This window comes from Xiphias gladius, chromosome 17 (assembly GCF_016859285.1).
Source record: "Xiphias gladius isolate SHS-SW01 ecotype Sanya breed wild chromosome 17, ASM1685928v1, whole genome shotgun sequence".
In the NCBI taxonomy this organism is placed as follows: domain Eukaryota; kingdom Metazoa; phylum Chordata; class Actinopteri; order Istiophoriformes; family Xiphiidae; genus Xiphias; species Xiphias gladius.
Genome location: NC_053416.1, coordinates 18212105 through 18226539, shown reverse-complemented (window position 1 = coordinate 18226539; position 14435 = coordinate 18212105). Strand labels below are relative to the sequence as shown.

At 41.5% G+C, this 14435-nt stretch overlaps 1 protein-coding gene across 4 annotated transcripts; it reads right to left on the bottom strand.

Moving 5' to 3' along the window:
• Positions 1-227: 227 nt before the first annotated feature.
• Positions 228-8690, bottom strand: cchcr1 (coiled-coil alpha-helical rod protein 1). 4 transcript variants are annotated; one of them, XR_005709264.1, is made up of 20 exons: positions 8302-8690; positions 7717-8011; positions 7451-7618; positions 7197-7314; positions 6774-6968; positions 6326-6489; positions 6113-6227; positions 5803-5913; positions 5057-5200; positions 4847-4957; positions 4475-4581; positions 4260-4372; positions 4070-4154; positions 3271-3389; positions 2975-3163; positions 1928-2029; positions 1618-1763; positions 1384-1525; positions 1089-1279; positions 228-871 (listed from the first exon to the last, which is right to left on the bottom strand). XR_005709264.1 is itself a non-coding variant. In XM_040150880.1 (19 exons), exons 1-19 carry the CDS (start codon positions 8369-8371, stop codon positions 1143-1145), a joined length of 2631 nt encoding a protein of 876 aa, XP_040006814.1. In that variant the 5' UTR covers positions 8372-8690; the 3' UTR covers positions 228-1142. The 4 variants fall into 4 exon arrangements, 3 of the variants coding, with proteins under 3 accessions (XP_040006814.1, XP_040006816.1, XP_040006815.1); XM_040150880.1 differs by having other exon boundaries at positions 228-1279; XM_040150882.1 differs by having other exon boundaries at positions 228-1279; positions 4082-4154.
• Positions 8691-14435: the final 5745 nt, after the last annotated feature.

Genomic DNA, 14435 nt, shown 5'->3' with positions numbered 1-14435 from the left:
CTTAAAGGTCTTTATGCAAAAATCTAATTTTATTTAATAAAAATCTAACTTATTGTAAAACTTTGATATCAGATGTTTTAGTTGCTTCTCTTCTTTTGGGTTTTGATGTGACATGGGGAAATTTGATTCGCATCAAATCATGAATTTCTTCATCACTACTTCCCCCCAGACCATAGTGTTCAAGACCACAGAATTTGCACTAGAAAAATATATATAATATACTTTATTATAGGTCACACTGAAAAGTAAGTCACCAGTCTCTGCATAGCAAAGAAACACTTGGACAATCACATAAACTTCTACAGTACAGACTTCTGATCCCATTAGCAGGACAAGTACTATGTCAGCTTTTATGTGACAGGCTTCTCTTTGTTATCTGATAAAAAGCTCACTAAAACTGACAAATCTAGTCACGTTTGCATTTAATTAAGTCACGACCACCGGTCCTGCTATTTTTCACAAACACAGATTCTATTATTTCAATCTGTAGTAAAAAAATATGTAAATAGTTTCTTTTGGGAAAGTATCACACAACATTTTTGCTCAATTGTGATCTTAAACTTTAAAGCAATTCATTGATTCAGTGGGCACAAATCAAACTGTTCTGGGACCAATTTAAAATAAGTAAAAGAAAGTGAAAGTGTGGAACATGGTCTTACTGGTGAAGTGATTTGGTCCAAGCAAGAGAATGAAAAACAAGACTATTCTGCAACTGAAACTCTAGATATTCACATTAACACATAAATCTTCCATTTCACTTTGGTTGAGAAGTGCTTGTGTTAATTTCACAAACATTTGTGCAATATGTTGACTGAGTTGAGTACTTTTTCCATCATTGTATTTCCAGTATTCTCTGTAATTAAAAGTCATCCTGGAGACAGATGCAGAACATGTATTGAAAACATTTTATAAACTTGAATTTACACTTGTGTTAAATTTATGCATACTGTCTCTGCACTAGCCACCTATTATTCCTCTTATACACCCAGTAGCAATGTGACATGCATTTTTTTTTCTGATGTTTGGCTCAAACAAATTGTTCCGACTGAGTGTATTTTCCTGGCTCCTAAATCATCAACACTGCCCACCTTTTGTACAAATTAATGGTGTTTTCACAGCCTCCAGTGACTCATCTTCAGGTATCAGCTGGGCAGACTACCTGTGGATGGTCCCACGCTGTTATTCTGTCCGTCCTCGTCCTCCTCCTCCTCCTCCTCCGAGCTGTTTACCACTGTGGCACTGAGAGTGTGGAGCTCTTCCAAAACAGACAGGAGTCTCTCTGACAAGATACAGACAGGCTGTTGTCAGCTCAGTCATATCTGTGTAAATGTTAGGACTTAAAAAAAAAGCATCTGACACATGAGGAGTTAGGACACATCTTACCCTCTGCAGGTACTTTTGCCTCCACAGAGCGACTCCTCCCTGAAGGTTTTTGTTGTTGTTCTCTGGGACTAGCAGAGTTTTGTAGAGCTGTTGTTTGAACTCTTGCATACTCACTCGTCAGCCCTCGTCCAGCAGCAGTGGCCTGGAACAGATTCAGGTCATATGAGGTCATCAATAGAAATGAAGACAGAAACAACATTTTTCACAAATGTCGTTTGCTTTAAAAAGTCTTACCAGCAGTAGGTTTTTGTCCTTCTCCATCTCCTTCAGTTGTTTATTCGGAACCTCCCTCCTTATGTGTGCACCCCCCAAATACTGACTTTCTCTCATCTCGTTCTGTTTCCTTGCTGCCTCTCTCTCGAACTGCCGCAATGTCATAACTGCAAGAGACAATACAGATAGATCAAGAGCCATTGGGAAATGCTGCTATATACTGTGTAAACAACTCCAATCATATTAGATCACAGTCTGCATTACAGATATGACTTAAGGCCCCTGTGTTAAGCTTCTGTGGGCTGAGGTAGCATGGTGCTAATCCTGCTACCTGCTTTGGTGTGCTCTCTCCTGGCCGTATTGACTTGAACCTCCAACTCTCTCAGCTTCTCAGCACACCGTTCCTCAATCTCAGACACCCTCTCCTGCAGGGCTGAAGGGGAACAATAAATGCACCATTCCTTAATACAGTATCTCACATACTGAGAAACAGAGTCTGAAGGAGATTAACTGGATCATACTGCACCTGTTAGCAAATTTTCATAGACAGCAAGACAAACAGAGCTGTCTGAATAAAATCCAGCTTCATCAGTTATTACGATAAGACCATGGTAGCACACAACAAACCACAACACCGCAAAATGGCAGTAGTCTAAAGGTCAGAAAAAAAGCACTACAATTTAGTTTTTAAATTATATCTAGTGGCAAACATTTGTTGATCTTTTGTTTCAGTAAAGGTAGAGGCATATAAAGTGAAGCATTTTAAGACCTGGCATTTAAAAAGGAAATTAAATCCATTAGCGTGGATCTGATGTCTGCATCATTAAAGTGGCTATAATCAGTGCTTTTTTATTTAGACCTTAGGGAACCTTATAGTTCCCTTCAGGTCTACAGAGCTTTGTAACGACTTTAAGATCATCATTTTAGTTTTCCCGACCAACAACTTTCACTCATACTGCTGTCGTAGCACTATTTTTGGCCACAGCAGGCAGCTGTTTTCTGCAAAAAAAAGCTCAGAAACACCAGCTATACACGACATGTCTAGCAACAAATGGCAGACAGGCAAAGCTAGCAACTAGTTGGTGAAAATAGTGGAGCATTGAGCAGCTAAAGAGCCAGATATATTCCCTTAGGAGGGGTTGTTGGAAACTCTCCCTGAACAACTGCTGTCAAGGTGCTCTTGAGCATGTCACTTAATCCCTAACTGCTCCAGTGAAGCTAACAAACACAGTGGAGTGGCAGACTGATCCCAGGTGTGAATATAAGGAGACCGTGATGAAGGGCATTTCTGAAAAAGAGCAGGAGTGCTCAGTCTGCTTTCCCCAGATTAGTCAAGGCTAAAAAACAGTTATGCGGCTTATGGTAGATGCTGCCTCACCCTGCTTGCTGTGCTCCTTCTGGATGAGCAGCTCAGAGCAGAGTCTCTCCAGGTTGACCTTGCTCTCCTCCAGCTGGGCCTGGATATGCTGCAGGCTCTGCTCGGCCTTCTCTCTGCCAGCCACAGCCTGCTGGACCTCCATCCAGCTCTGCTCCAGCTCCTGCTGCTGCTGCCTGCGTTTGCTTTCATCTGAGCAGGATGAACAAATTGAACTGAGACAAATACATTGCAAAAACACAAGACAGCCAACGAACGAGGCATTATAATAAGTTGTCATGAGTTGTAAGGGTGCTCACACTGTTCTTTCAGATCAGCCAGAGCTTTCTCAATGAGCTCCGGGGTTCTTCTGAGCTCCTGTGTGAGCTTGTCTCTCTCTTCACACACCAAACTAAGCTCTGTCTGGAGGTTTGTGATGCTGGAGGGCAACGCAGACAAGATGGCAGAGCAAATAAAGGAACAGAAAGTCAAGCAGAGAAGCTGAGAAGCAACTGCACGGTGTATAAGAAAGCAAGCCAAACTCTTAACAGCCAGAAAGCGACTGCTTTTATATGTAGACTAATACTACATAAAACTGTCATATCGTGATATATTGATACTGTATATGCCAAGAATATTCTTATTAATATCACAGTAGTGATTTAAACATGTCACCCTGCCCTATTCCCATCCAAACAGAGCTGAAACAGATATTTTCCCGTTTGCCACTTCTTTTTATGCAGGTTAGTAAAGCAATAAACCTTTATTTGGTCAGTGTATACATTAAGCATATAATTGCAGTATAAACTGCATTGGTAGGTTTGAATTAGCCTATTAATTCTCTGAATTAGTGCTGAAAGAGTTATTGGAGGAAATATGTTAATTAATTCACTCCAATCTGACCAGTAATGATTCATTTAATTTTTCATGTAATTACTTGACCAAAAAAAGTACTAAAACGTCTGCTGTTAAGAGCTTAGAAAATGCAAATAGATGCCCAGCTTTCTTACTTTTATATTAAAAATTGAATATTTTGGATTTGGAGGCTGTTGATCAGAATAAATAAGAACTTTTAAAAACATGACTTTGGCATTATGGAGTAGATGACTCCATAATAACCTGATACTGTACCCCTCAGCAGCCTGTTCTGCCTGTTTACTGGCCTGCTGAACTTTCTGCAGAGCCACCCTCCTAATGATCAAACCTGTAAAGCCAAAACATTGTGATGTACATTTTTTACCAGACATACAGGTATGCACTTAAAAGTGAAACACTGCAATCATCCCGTCAACCATTGGTATTAAAACACCTTGGATTGTCTCCACTCGTCTTTTAGCAAAAGTTAGCCTCTTGGTAAAAATGTCGAGCCTCGTTTGAGCTGCATCCACCTCTGCCACCTTGCTTTCAAATGCCAGACTGAACCTGTGAGGCACAGCCAAATGGTGTATTATCTGTGATGAAACTTTCAACATTGAACAGAACAGTTGTTGTGCAATTTCCTTCTGTTCTTCTAGTTTGTTGTACCTGTGCACTGCCTCTGTCAGGATTTTAAGTTCAGCCTCCGATTTCTGGCTCTGTGACTTCAGCTGAGAATTTTCCTTGTGAGACTGGGCCAAGTCCTGTTTCGATGTCTGGTTAGAAAAACACACATCTATGTGATAGAGTATCTTACACAAATCTACAATGATGCACAATTTTGAGAATGTCTTTATGGCCAGCTGCTGCTCTTAAAACCGCATCTGCTCTTGAAACTAGCAAAGTTTTCATATAGTCAGCATCCTCTGCTGGAGTAAAAATTTAAAAGTGTTTATCACTTTCCTAAGCAGCCCCAATTTTATTGTGCATCATCAAAATTTCAGATGCCACATAAATCAAGTCACTTGCCCTGGTACTAACCTCCTTTTCCACTCTCTCCAGCTCCAGCTCAGCTATCCTGTCATCTAGACTGTGCTGGAGAACACAAGCCTGGTGCTGCTCCTGCTGGAGCTGCTGCTCCATGGATCTATACTAAAACACAGAACAATACAGTTAAACAGTTTAAGCACTGTTCCAAACACACTGGACATGATTTTACAATGGTATACTAACGGATGACTGTTGCCATACTTTTGAAACGAGTTTATCCTTTTCAACTTTTAACTCAACGTCCTTTGAGCGCAGCTGAACGCATAACTTGAACACTTTCTCTCTCCAGAGCTGAATCACTTGAAGGCCCTCAGATCCATTCTTCACAAGTGGGTCTGTCAAGGTCTATTGAAACACATAAGTATGGGATACAAACAAACACGCACGCACGCACGCAGACACACACACAAACACAATTTTAGCAAAGACTCCATATGAGCGTGGGTAATTACTGCTTACAAATTAGCCTTGATGTTTTCCGAAGCATACTAAAGCTTTTTAAAATGATGGGTGCTTCTTTTCCCTTTTTTCGTATATTACCACACCACAGAAAGGAGTTATCAAACCAGTCTCTGCTCTCAAATGCATCACCATAAAACTGTGAGACCTATGCAAAAACTAAAGAATACAAGTTGTTCACTGTTACGATTGTTATCTTGAGCAATTTTTTCCAGTTTCTGAAAGATATTTTTTCCAAACTGATCAAAATCCACTTAAAAAGTAAGACAAATGCATTCAAAAGTGAACACGTTTTATATGTCACCTGCAGAATCACAATGTATATACACAATCTCTGACCAGAGCACCTGTTCCTTCATCAATCTTAAACCCTGTGGTCTGCTTTGGAACATGGTAAATATGAGCATCTTCAAGATCCATCGGGTACATCAACACTTCAGACTATTTTTAAGGCTAATGTCATTCATTGTTATGTGAAGAGCACCCACCTTCCTCACCATTTTTTCTTCTTGGAGGGCAAGTATTTCATTCACAGAGTTAAGCCTGACTGTTAAAAGCTCTGTGGTCATCTGAAGAGCTGCCTTCTCTTTGTTCAGCCTCTACAAAATGTACAAGATTAGAATAAACAAGTACACAGAGGGGGTAAATTATTATAATATGCATGTTAATTCATAAATCTAATACTCATTTCCTCCACTGTTCTTCCTTTACTGAAAAGAACAATAGTTAAAAGTATTTTCCTGTGCCAGTACTTTACAGTGGGCTGATGGCAATCAATACTGTTTATAATGTCTGCACCTCAACAGCTTCATTTAATTGTTCCTTCTCTCTTTTCTCTGGGGCAAGCTGGCCGATGTAATTTCTGAGGCTGTGCAGTGTTGCAGATTGTGTCTCAAGAGCTTGTCCCATTTTGCTGAAAAATAAACAACATCCCCAAAAAAGAATCAAGGAATCTGACTCCAGATGTAGATAATGTTTAGCTCTTTAGCAGTTTTAGATAGAATGTGGCACCTTAAATGTTCTTTCAGCCCATCTCTCTCAGTAGATACCTCCATCAGAGTGCTTTTTAGCCGCAGCACTTCTGAGGTCATTGATTGAAGTCTGTCCTGTAGTTCACTGTTTGTTTTTCTTGCTGCACCCAACTCTGCAGAGTGGGAAGCATTCAACTCCTGCAGCTAAAAAGGTAGGAGAGACAAACAATGGAAATTTTAAGACACATATAAAAAATTATGCAATACCTTATTGATCCCCAAGGAGAAGTTCTCCTTTCACTTGTTTCTCTCCTGGGGAAGGCCAGAAAAGCATTGAGCTACGTGCTCAGTGTTCAGCTCCGGGATAGCTCAGCAGAGCAGCTGCTTGCTGACATGAGTTCCTGAATGCTGGACGTAGAGCTTAAGAAAGGTCACCCAAATCAGTATGTACAAGATTTATGACAGTTTAAATTTCCTTGCGCACACACCTCCACCTCCTGCTTCTTAAGCATTTCCTCCAAATGTTCTGACAGTCTCAGAGTCTGCTGTTTGGCCTCCTCCTCAGCCTGTAACCTGCCCATTTCAGCCTTTAGAGCGAGCTCCCGGGCTTCCTCTTTCTTTCTCTCTACATCGCTCCTCAGCCTTGCAATTTCCTCACCTGACTCACTCTTTAGTCTTTCAAGCTGCAAGAAACAGAAACATTAAACATAGAAGAATATTCATATGTGAAAAGAAATCAGAGTGAAACTTGCTTAATTAAAACTGCCAGGTGACTATCAGGTATCATTAAGACTACAAGACTGTACTAAAAACATCAGGCTACAAATTGCCAAAATGACTTATAAGACACCAGTAACTCTCAGGTGAATTTCAGTGTCAAAATGAAATGTTTTGTCGGTAAACAGTATTACCTCTGAGCTTGTTTTCTCGTTCTGTGCACTGCTGTGAATGAGCTCGTCTCTGATTTGGCTGAGTTCAGTCTTAGCCTTACATAGCTCTTGACGCATTGCTTCCAACTCATGGCTCTGTCTGTTGTACAAAGGTTATGCCATGTTAAGCTTGCAAAATGATTCATCACTAACATCTGAAATGTTTAATACATAGAGAATGTCAAGCCAAACTGTTAAATGACTTGACTGCATACTAACATAAACATATCTCCTACCTGTTCAGGGTGCTGTCTCGATCTCTAATCTCTTCTCTGTTTCTCCCTGCACTCTCCTTCAGGGCCTCCACCTGCCCCTTCAACCTCTCAGCTTCGGCCTTGTGCTTCTCTGCCTCCAGATGCCATTCTGACTCCCGTCTAGACCACTGCTCACTTCTCTCTGCAGATCTGTGGTTGAGGGAGAGGCCTATTCATGTACCCAATATGTCACCCAACCGATTGACAATAATGGTATTTCTGACCTTATAAAACATATAGTGGGATACCTTGCCCTAAGGTCTGACAGGCGATCCAGAGGGATCCTTCCTCTCAGGCTGTTTTCTTGTAACATCATGATCCGTTGATTTTCCTTTCTCAGCTCCAAGATTTCCTGCTGGGCCTGAGTGATGGCGAGCCATGGATTGGCAGGACTTGGATCCGCTGATGGTGCTGATGTTACACCTGGTTTTGTCCAGGAGATGGCTGGTGGTGTCCCTGTGATTTGAACGCCTCTGTGTGCTACAGCAGACTGGACACTCGATGTAAAATGCGATGGCGGTACCAGGTCCTCCTGGACATTCCCTACATAACAAGAAACAATGTTTATTATTGTGCATGCGTTAGTTGGCTAGTTGCCTGATGTTTCCTAAGTAGAGCTTTTTCAAGAAAGTTTCCAAGATAACAACTTCCCTCCTCTTTTTGTTCTCAACTATTAGCTGACCATAGAGCTGACAAATGCAGACTAGCTATGTTAGTGCCTTAAGTTAACTTTGGAACATTGTAGGCTCTCGTCAGCTAAAATTATTTCAAACTCGACATTTGAGTGAAGTTACGAGCAAAATCTGAAAAGGCGACCAGAAGAAACAACTTACTTGAAACCGCTGGTGAGGTGAAGTCAGTGGGTACTATGAGCCTTTCTTTTCCCAAGTTGTGTCTCTGCATGCTCAGGACAGGAAAACATGAACTAAACCATAAAACAAATAGCCCGCGATTGTTTCGGCTACTCTTCCAACGTTTACTCTCGAGTCACGTCATTCGACGTTGCCTTAGTTACGGGTCACAACGGTATCCTCCGGAGCTCGCGTGGGCTACTCTTGCTAGCCAGCCTTTAGATGCTCCGACTCCACGAAGGTAAAATTACAAATGCCTGCAGCATCTACGTATGTTTATGAACTTGATATAAGTGAAATGGTTTATCTAACACAACTGCTACATATCACAGCCGCGCAGTGCATCACGGGAAAGTGGAAGGAACCTGAAAGCATTATGTAGTCTTTTTCCCTGAGTCATGTCTTGCAGGGTGTTCCTCCTCCCAGGCTGCCTTCAAATCTCGCAAGAACCCCGCATTGGCCCTAATCATACATATTGGTTGGTGCAGAGTATAACCAATTAAATAAGCTGTACTTCAGGGCAGGGGAAATTACGAAAAATGTTTTGTTGTTACATATTGACAATGAACAATAGAAAATGTCGGGGAAATCACATTGGAGAGAGCAAAAGATATCACATGAAATGATTTCTTATATCTGCCTAGCTGCCCCTTAGTGTGGTAAACTCCAGTGATAAATAACAGAATTCACACGATGTCTTTGTATATGTGAAATTAATTAATCAGTTAATGGAATACTACTTTATTCTTCTGAGGGTGGTTCCATGAGGCTTTTTTTTTATTCAGATATTATTGAGATGATATTATTGTGATTATTAGTTGGAAAAGGAGCTCTGTGTAAACCCACCTTCTTTGCCTGGGACCCCCTCCCCACAAGAACACTCAGGGGTGTCTGAGAACAACACCATTTCTGCGGGACATCTTCGGTTTTGCAGAAAAAGGAGCACCAAGCATGCTTTCTTGAGCAACAACCAAGTGCCGGTTTGAATGGTAATTGGTGATAATTTGCTTATGTAACTGAATTATGGGGTTGAGGTGCATCTATGAATACATTACCCCCAGTTGTAGAATTATCAGATTATGACTCATTTGCTTGCATATTTTGACAGGTTTCTGTGTGCGTATTTTCCTTCATCTGCACTGATGCACATTTTCAACATTGCATTTGAGTTGTAAATCTATAACCTAACATGCACTCACCTGCAAATGAAGGATTGCATCTGTTGCTTGTTATGCATCTGGCAGTATATTCAATATTCTGTGGGCTTCATTCACTATAACCACATTATTTTCATATATCCTGTCGCGTTACTTTCCTCTGGTGTCTTCAGCAGCCATTTATGTTTGCTCTTACCTACAGTATATACTCCTCTCTACAGCTACATGACCTACTTTCCCCCTGGGGTTCATTAAAGTTTCATATAATCTAAACTTATCTATTTATGGTGCATTCAGGTAAAAAAGTTGAAATTTTTGTATGATTAATTTACATCAATGATCACATATATAAATACAACCTGACAATACAATGAAATAAAATAAATAAATTAAATGGTAGAGGAAATGGCTATATAATTACCTCAACAAATGAAATGAAAAATATTTGACACTAGAAAGAAAGACAAGGAATGCTGGTGAAGCATCAAAGACTGTGGACTTCGTATTTTATCCGTAATCTCATGATTATGGTTGTTTGGGAAGAACCATGGGAGTGCATTATTTAGGCATGCTGGTATTGTATCCTCTTAGCACACAGCAGACACTGCAGTAGGTCGTGAAGAACAAAGCAGAGGAAAAGAGGGATCAGAAGGGGCAGACGGGAATCGAGTAAACAAAGACAATACTGACCCTTATTAAAAAAGAGGTCATAATTAAGATGCAGCTCTGTTTCTTTGAACGATATGTAAGAGTTAATAAGGTGGATGTTCACTGCATATGCTGCTTGAGACATATACACAACATGACAGCTAAAAACAGCATTTTTTAAAAGGAAGGCAGCAGATTGAGACAGGTCTGTGAATTGGTACCAGAAATAAAACATTATGGCAAAACGATTCTAGATACAGGTTGCAGCAACAGCAGCAAGGTAGCAAAGGCATCCCTCTCCTTGGCTGTTTCCTTCTGCTGTGATGCCGAGCAGTTAGCACGCCAGATAGGATATGTAATCTCTTCATTGTGTTTCCCCAAGATCTCCTCCCAGTTGGACGTGCTAGAAAATACCTCCACATGGGTAGAATCCTTATCAGATGCTCAACACATCTCAGCTGGTTCCTTTCAATTTTAGGGAACAGCAGCTCTACACTGAGCACCTTTTGGATGTCTGATGTCCTAGCCCGAAACATAAGGGTGAGCCCAGACATCCTGCCTTCAGTGACCGGGATCTTAATCTTTCACATATGCTTGCAATGACAGAGGCCAGTTGTGAGTTAGATTGATGAGTTCTTCAAAGTTCTCCGTCCATCGCTGGATTACAGTCAGTGAAGGTCAGCCTTTCTGTGCCTCTGCTGAAAACAGCTCAAGCATGACCTTATTTTCTCTCCTGACCGATCTGACAGTTTTCTAGAATTTCTGGGAGGGCAACTGAAAGTAATTCTCCACAGCTTCACCAAACTCCTCCCAAACCTGAGTTTGTTCTCCCCAAAAATCTGAGGCACTAGCCCCTCGAGCAAGGCCTGCAGAGGAACTTGTAGGAGAGTGTCTGGTAGCCCAGGGCTGCCACCGTGGAGCCCAGTCACAGTCAGCTTGATAAAACAACATTCCGTCGACAACACGTGGACTCATCAGGACAGGGTATATCGTGCCTGACGGATTGATATGAATTTGTCTTTTGAAGCCTGTGGCACCATGGCAACAGTCCTCTGAGTACAACCACTGACATGCTCAAGCCGTGTCAGTTCAACTCTTTCATCATGAAAGAAAATGGAAAATTTTCTCACCAAAGGACAGTGGCTATTCCTGACACACCCATGGCCACACGAGCTGTTTTTTCTTTGTCCCTAATCAAGCTGATTCAGCCCACACTTCATGTGGAGAAACTGTTCATGATGCAAATATCTGGACTGGAAACTGTGTCTTGAATTAAAATGTCTTCCTTCCAAAATGAACTTGTTGGACTCTTTACAAGCCACGAGGGTAATACTGATAAGTCCAATCCACAAAAAAAATGTCCTCTTAAGAAACTCAGTATTTGTGGATCCATACCACCCAGCTAAAACCCACTGATGGCCTGGAATGCAACAACTAACTTGCATACAAGAAGGTATTAATGACCATGCATTTATGACTTAACTAACTTGATATTCACCCTTCATTTGCTTTTGAGGAAAAAACAAGGATGTGCCCTGCATGAGCAACACATAGATAAATGCAGGCCATTTTATTCTGTAAAAAGCTTGTCTTGCTTTGGTAACCCAGCCTGAAACAGACATCACCAGGCAGTATCTCTCTGAAGCACGGCAAAGACTATACCTCTGCTTTATACATGCGCAAAAAGCACAGCATCATAGCTATGGCCACTGGGCATTTAAAAAAAAAAAAAAAGCATATATGGAAAATGTTTGCTCTCTCAGCAACTGTCTGAAAATCGGCTCATACTGTAAATGTTAGTGGATTTATAGTGTATGGTAAAGCAGATTCCAGTGTGGCATTCATATTTTCCTTCTACCTAGAAAGAAAGTTTAGCAAACAGTGCAATAGCTGAACGATCTCAAATCCCTAAATGAAGAAGGCTTAAAATAAACACATACAGAAAAATAATTCCAATGATTTTCAGTAGTATTATTTAACTTATTTTAAGAAAGAAATAACTCTCGCTTTCTTGTCCTGGAATCGTTTCCTATCACCTGTGGTCATCTTCCCATCCAGTCTGCTTGTTGAGGATGGGTCTGATGTTTAAGGGCTGTCATTGCAGGGCTCTTCAGCACTTTTTCTTATTTTTTGTTTGATACAGTTCCCACAGTGCTGCGAGAACAGAGATGTAATTAGTAAATTCCCATTGTCTAGCCTTTGCCACAAGGAGACGAGTTTATTGGCAATCAAATTTCAAATATTCGACAAAGCAAACGGGAAAACATATCGGAGGGTGGTTTGCAATTTTTCTGGCTGTTTTCCTATCCCAACCCCTTTTGCCATGGCCGTCACAATTTCGCTAAAAGGCTTATCCCAGTGAAATGCAATGTAGACTCGAAATGCACATCTTCTCTCCGTGCAGGCCTGCACACTTCTTGTTTCCTGGCCATAGGTAGATGGGTTTTCGCCCGAGCACACGAGCGCTGTCCGGGCTGAAGGTGGTTAGTTAATGGTTTCTAAATTGGGATTTCGTCGGTTGTTGGAGGGTGAATTTAATGCACTGGCGTATCCCGGCGGTTGCCTAGTAACGCGCTGGCAGTGGGCGCCGTAGAGAGATCTCTATGGTGGGCGCTCCATTAAAACCGTTGGCGCTCCTGACCTTGGCGTCGTGAATGCGCAAAGCACACAGACTGTGCAAAGCAGGAGATAAGAGTGAAGATCTGTGTGTGTGATACAGAAACCGGTGGAATATTTCACGCACAGCCCATTGTCTTGTAGCGAAACCGACGGGCATGGTATGGAGGAAATCTCGAGATGGAGCGCGTACCAGCCTCTGTAAAAGCAGGTGAGTTAACCTAATGGTTCTGTTTTTGGGGTTTTTTGTTTTTTTTCCTCCGTGGGATGAATCTTTGTTCAGATTGATCACAGACAGCTGGGCTATTTGTTTCGTTTACAGCGACTGCTCAGCGACAGACCGTGTTTGAACAAGTGTCGGCTCGCCAGTATGTTTTTTTTTCTTCCCATTTTTTACCCAATATTACACCGTCCTAGACCTAGATTAAACAAGCTTCTCAGTCACAACGTGAGGCAGCGCACACACACCACAGCAGTGTGTCGATGCTATCTGGGCTGTGGCTTGGTTTTCTGCGTGGTTCTGGAACCTTGCATTAATTTCTAAAGCACTGATCATTATGTTAAGTGCCACCTGCATGTTTTATACGAGGTAGTCTTGTCTGCATCAGTCTCACCCCGTCTTTGTTGCGCTGCTAAATTGGGGGGAATTTGGGGAATCCACCAAAACGGTCTTGATCCACGCCAGTCGAATTACAAGGGCATTGGGAGCCCGGTATGTCTGACACACTAGGCTCCTCTCAAAGGCTTTCGTGTCAAGGGCCCCCAGGAAACCTCAACCTTATCGATAAGGTTGTCCCAGAGATCTTTAGTAGTGGTGAATTGGTGCTGAATTGCGTGCCGGTCAATGACGTAAGGTATAGAGATAGTAATGGGAGTGAAACATGATTATAGCAATCATTCTAATAGGTCTGTGACTGGGATCAAGTCAGGCGAATGGCAATTAAAGTATTTGGGTCCAGGTAACCCAGAAGACCCAGGTCTTTTTGACCCAAACCACCACTGTGATGCATAAACATCTGACTGGTGAAAATTGTCTAATAGAATGATATGTTATGGTTGTAAACATTTTTGATTTGCAGTTGCTGAGTTATTTCAGGCATTTAAATGGTAAGAAATATTTTTCCCCATGTTTTTTGCCTCTCCTCTTGCCAAAGGTGTTGCCAGTCTAGATTGCATAAAAACTCGCAGTGTACCAAACTTGACTTGGTGATGGCCCAGTTTTATTACATGGCCCATTTGGTGTAAGCCATAAAGCTTTGATCCACATCTGTCCAATCACAGACCATAAGTTGGAAAAAGAATACTCTGCAGCCCGGTTGAAGGCAGTATGCATCTGCTCTGACTGTCTGCAGTGCAATCAGTGAAACAAGATGAAATACTGTATACCAGGAACAGCCATTAAAAAGCTACCTTAGCTTTGTTCCAGTAATTCAAATTAGGTCTTTGATTTGATGTCGAATAGAAAAAATATGCTAATGTATTGATGCTAATATCACGAATGCATGTGTAATTTGAAAGGAAATGCCGCTCATTCTAAGAATTCATACTATCGCTTTGATCTGTAGCAGCCCCAGCGGCGTCTTGTGTTTTTTTTACTGCCAGAGCTGTTTCTAAAGGTAGAGACAACCAACCAAGTCTGACTGGTGATGCCCACAGTGCACTGTACATCCTGTTACTGCAAATTTGATAAGTGAT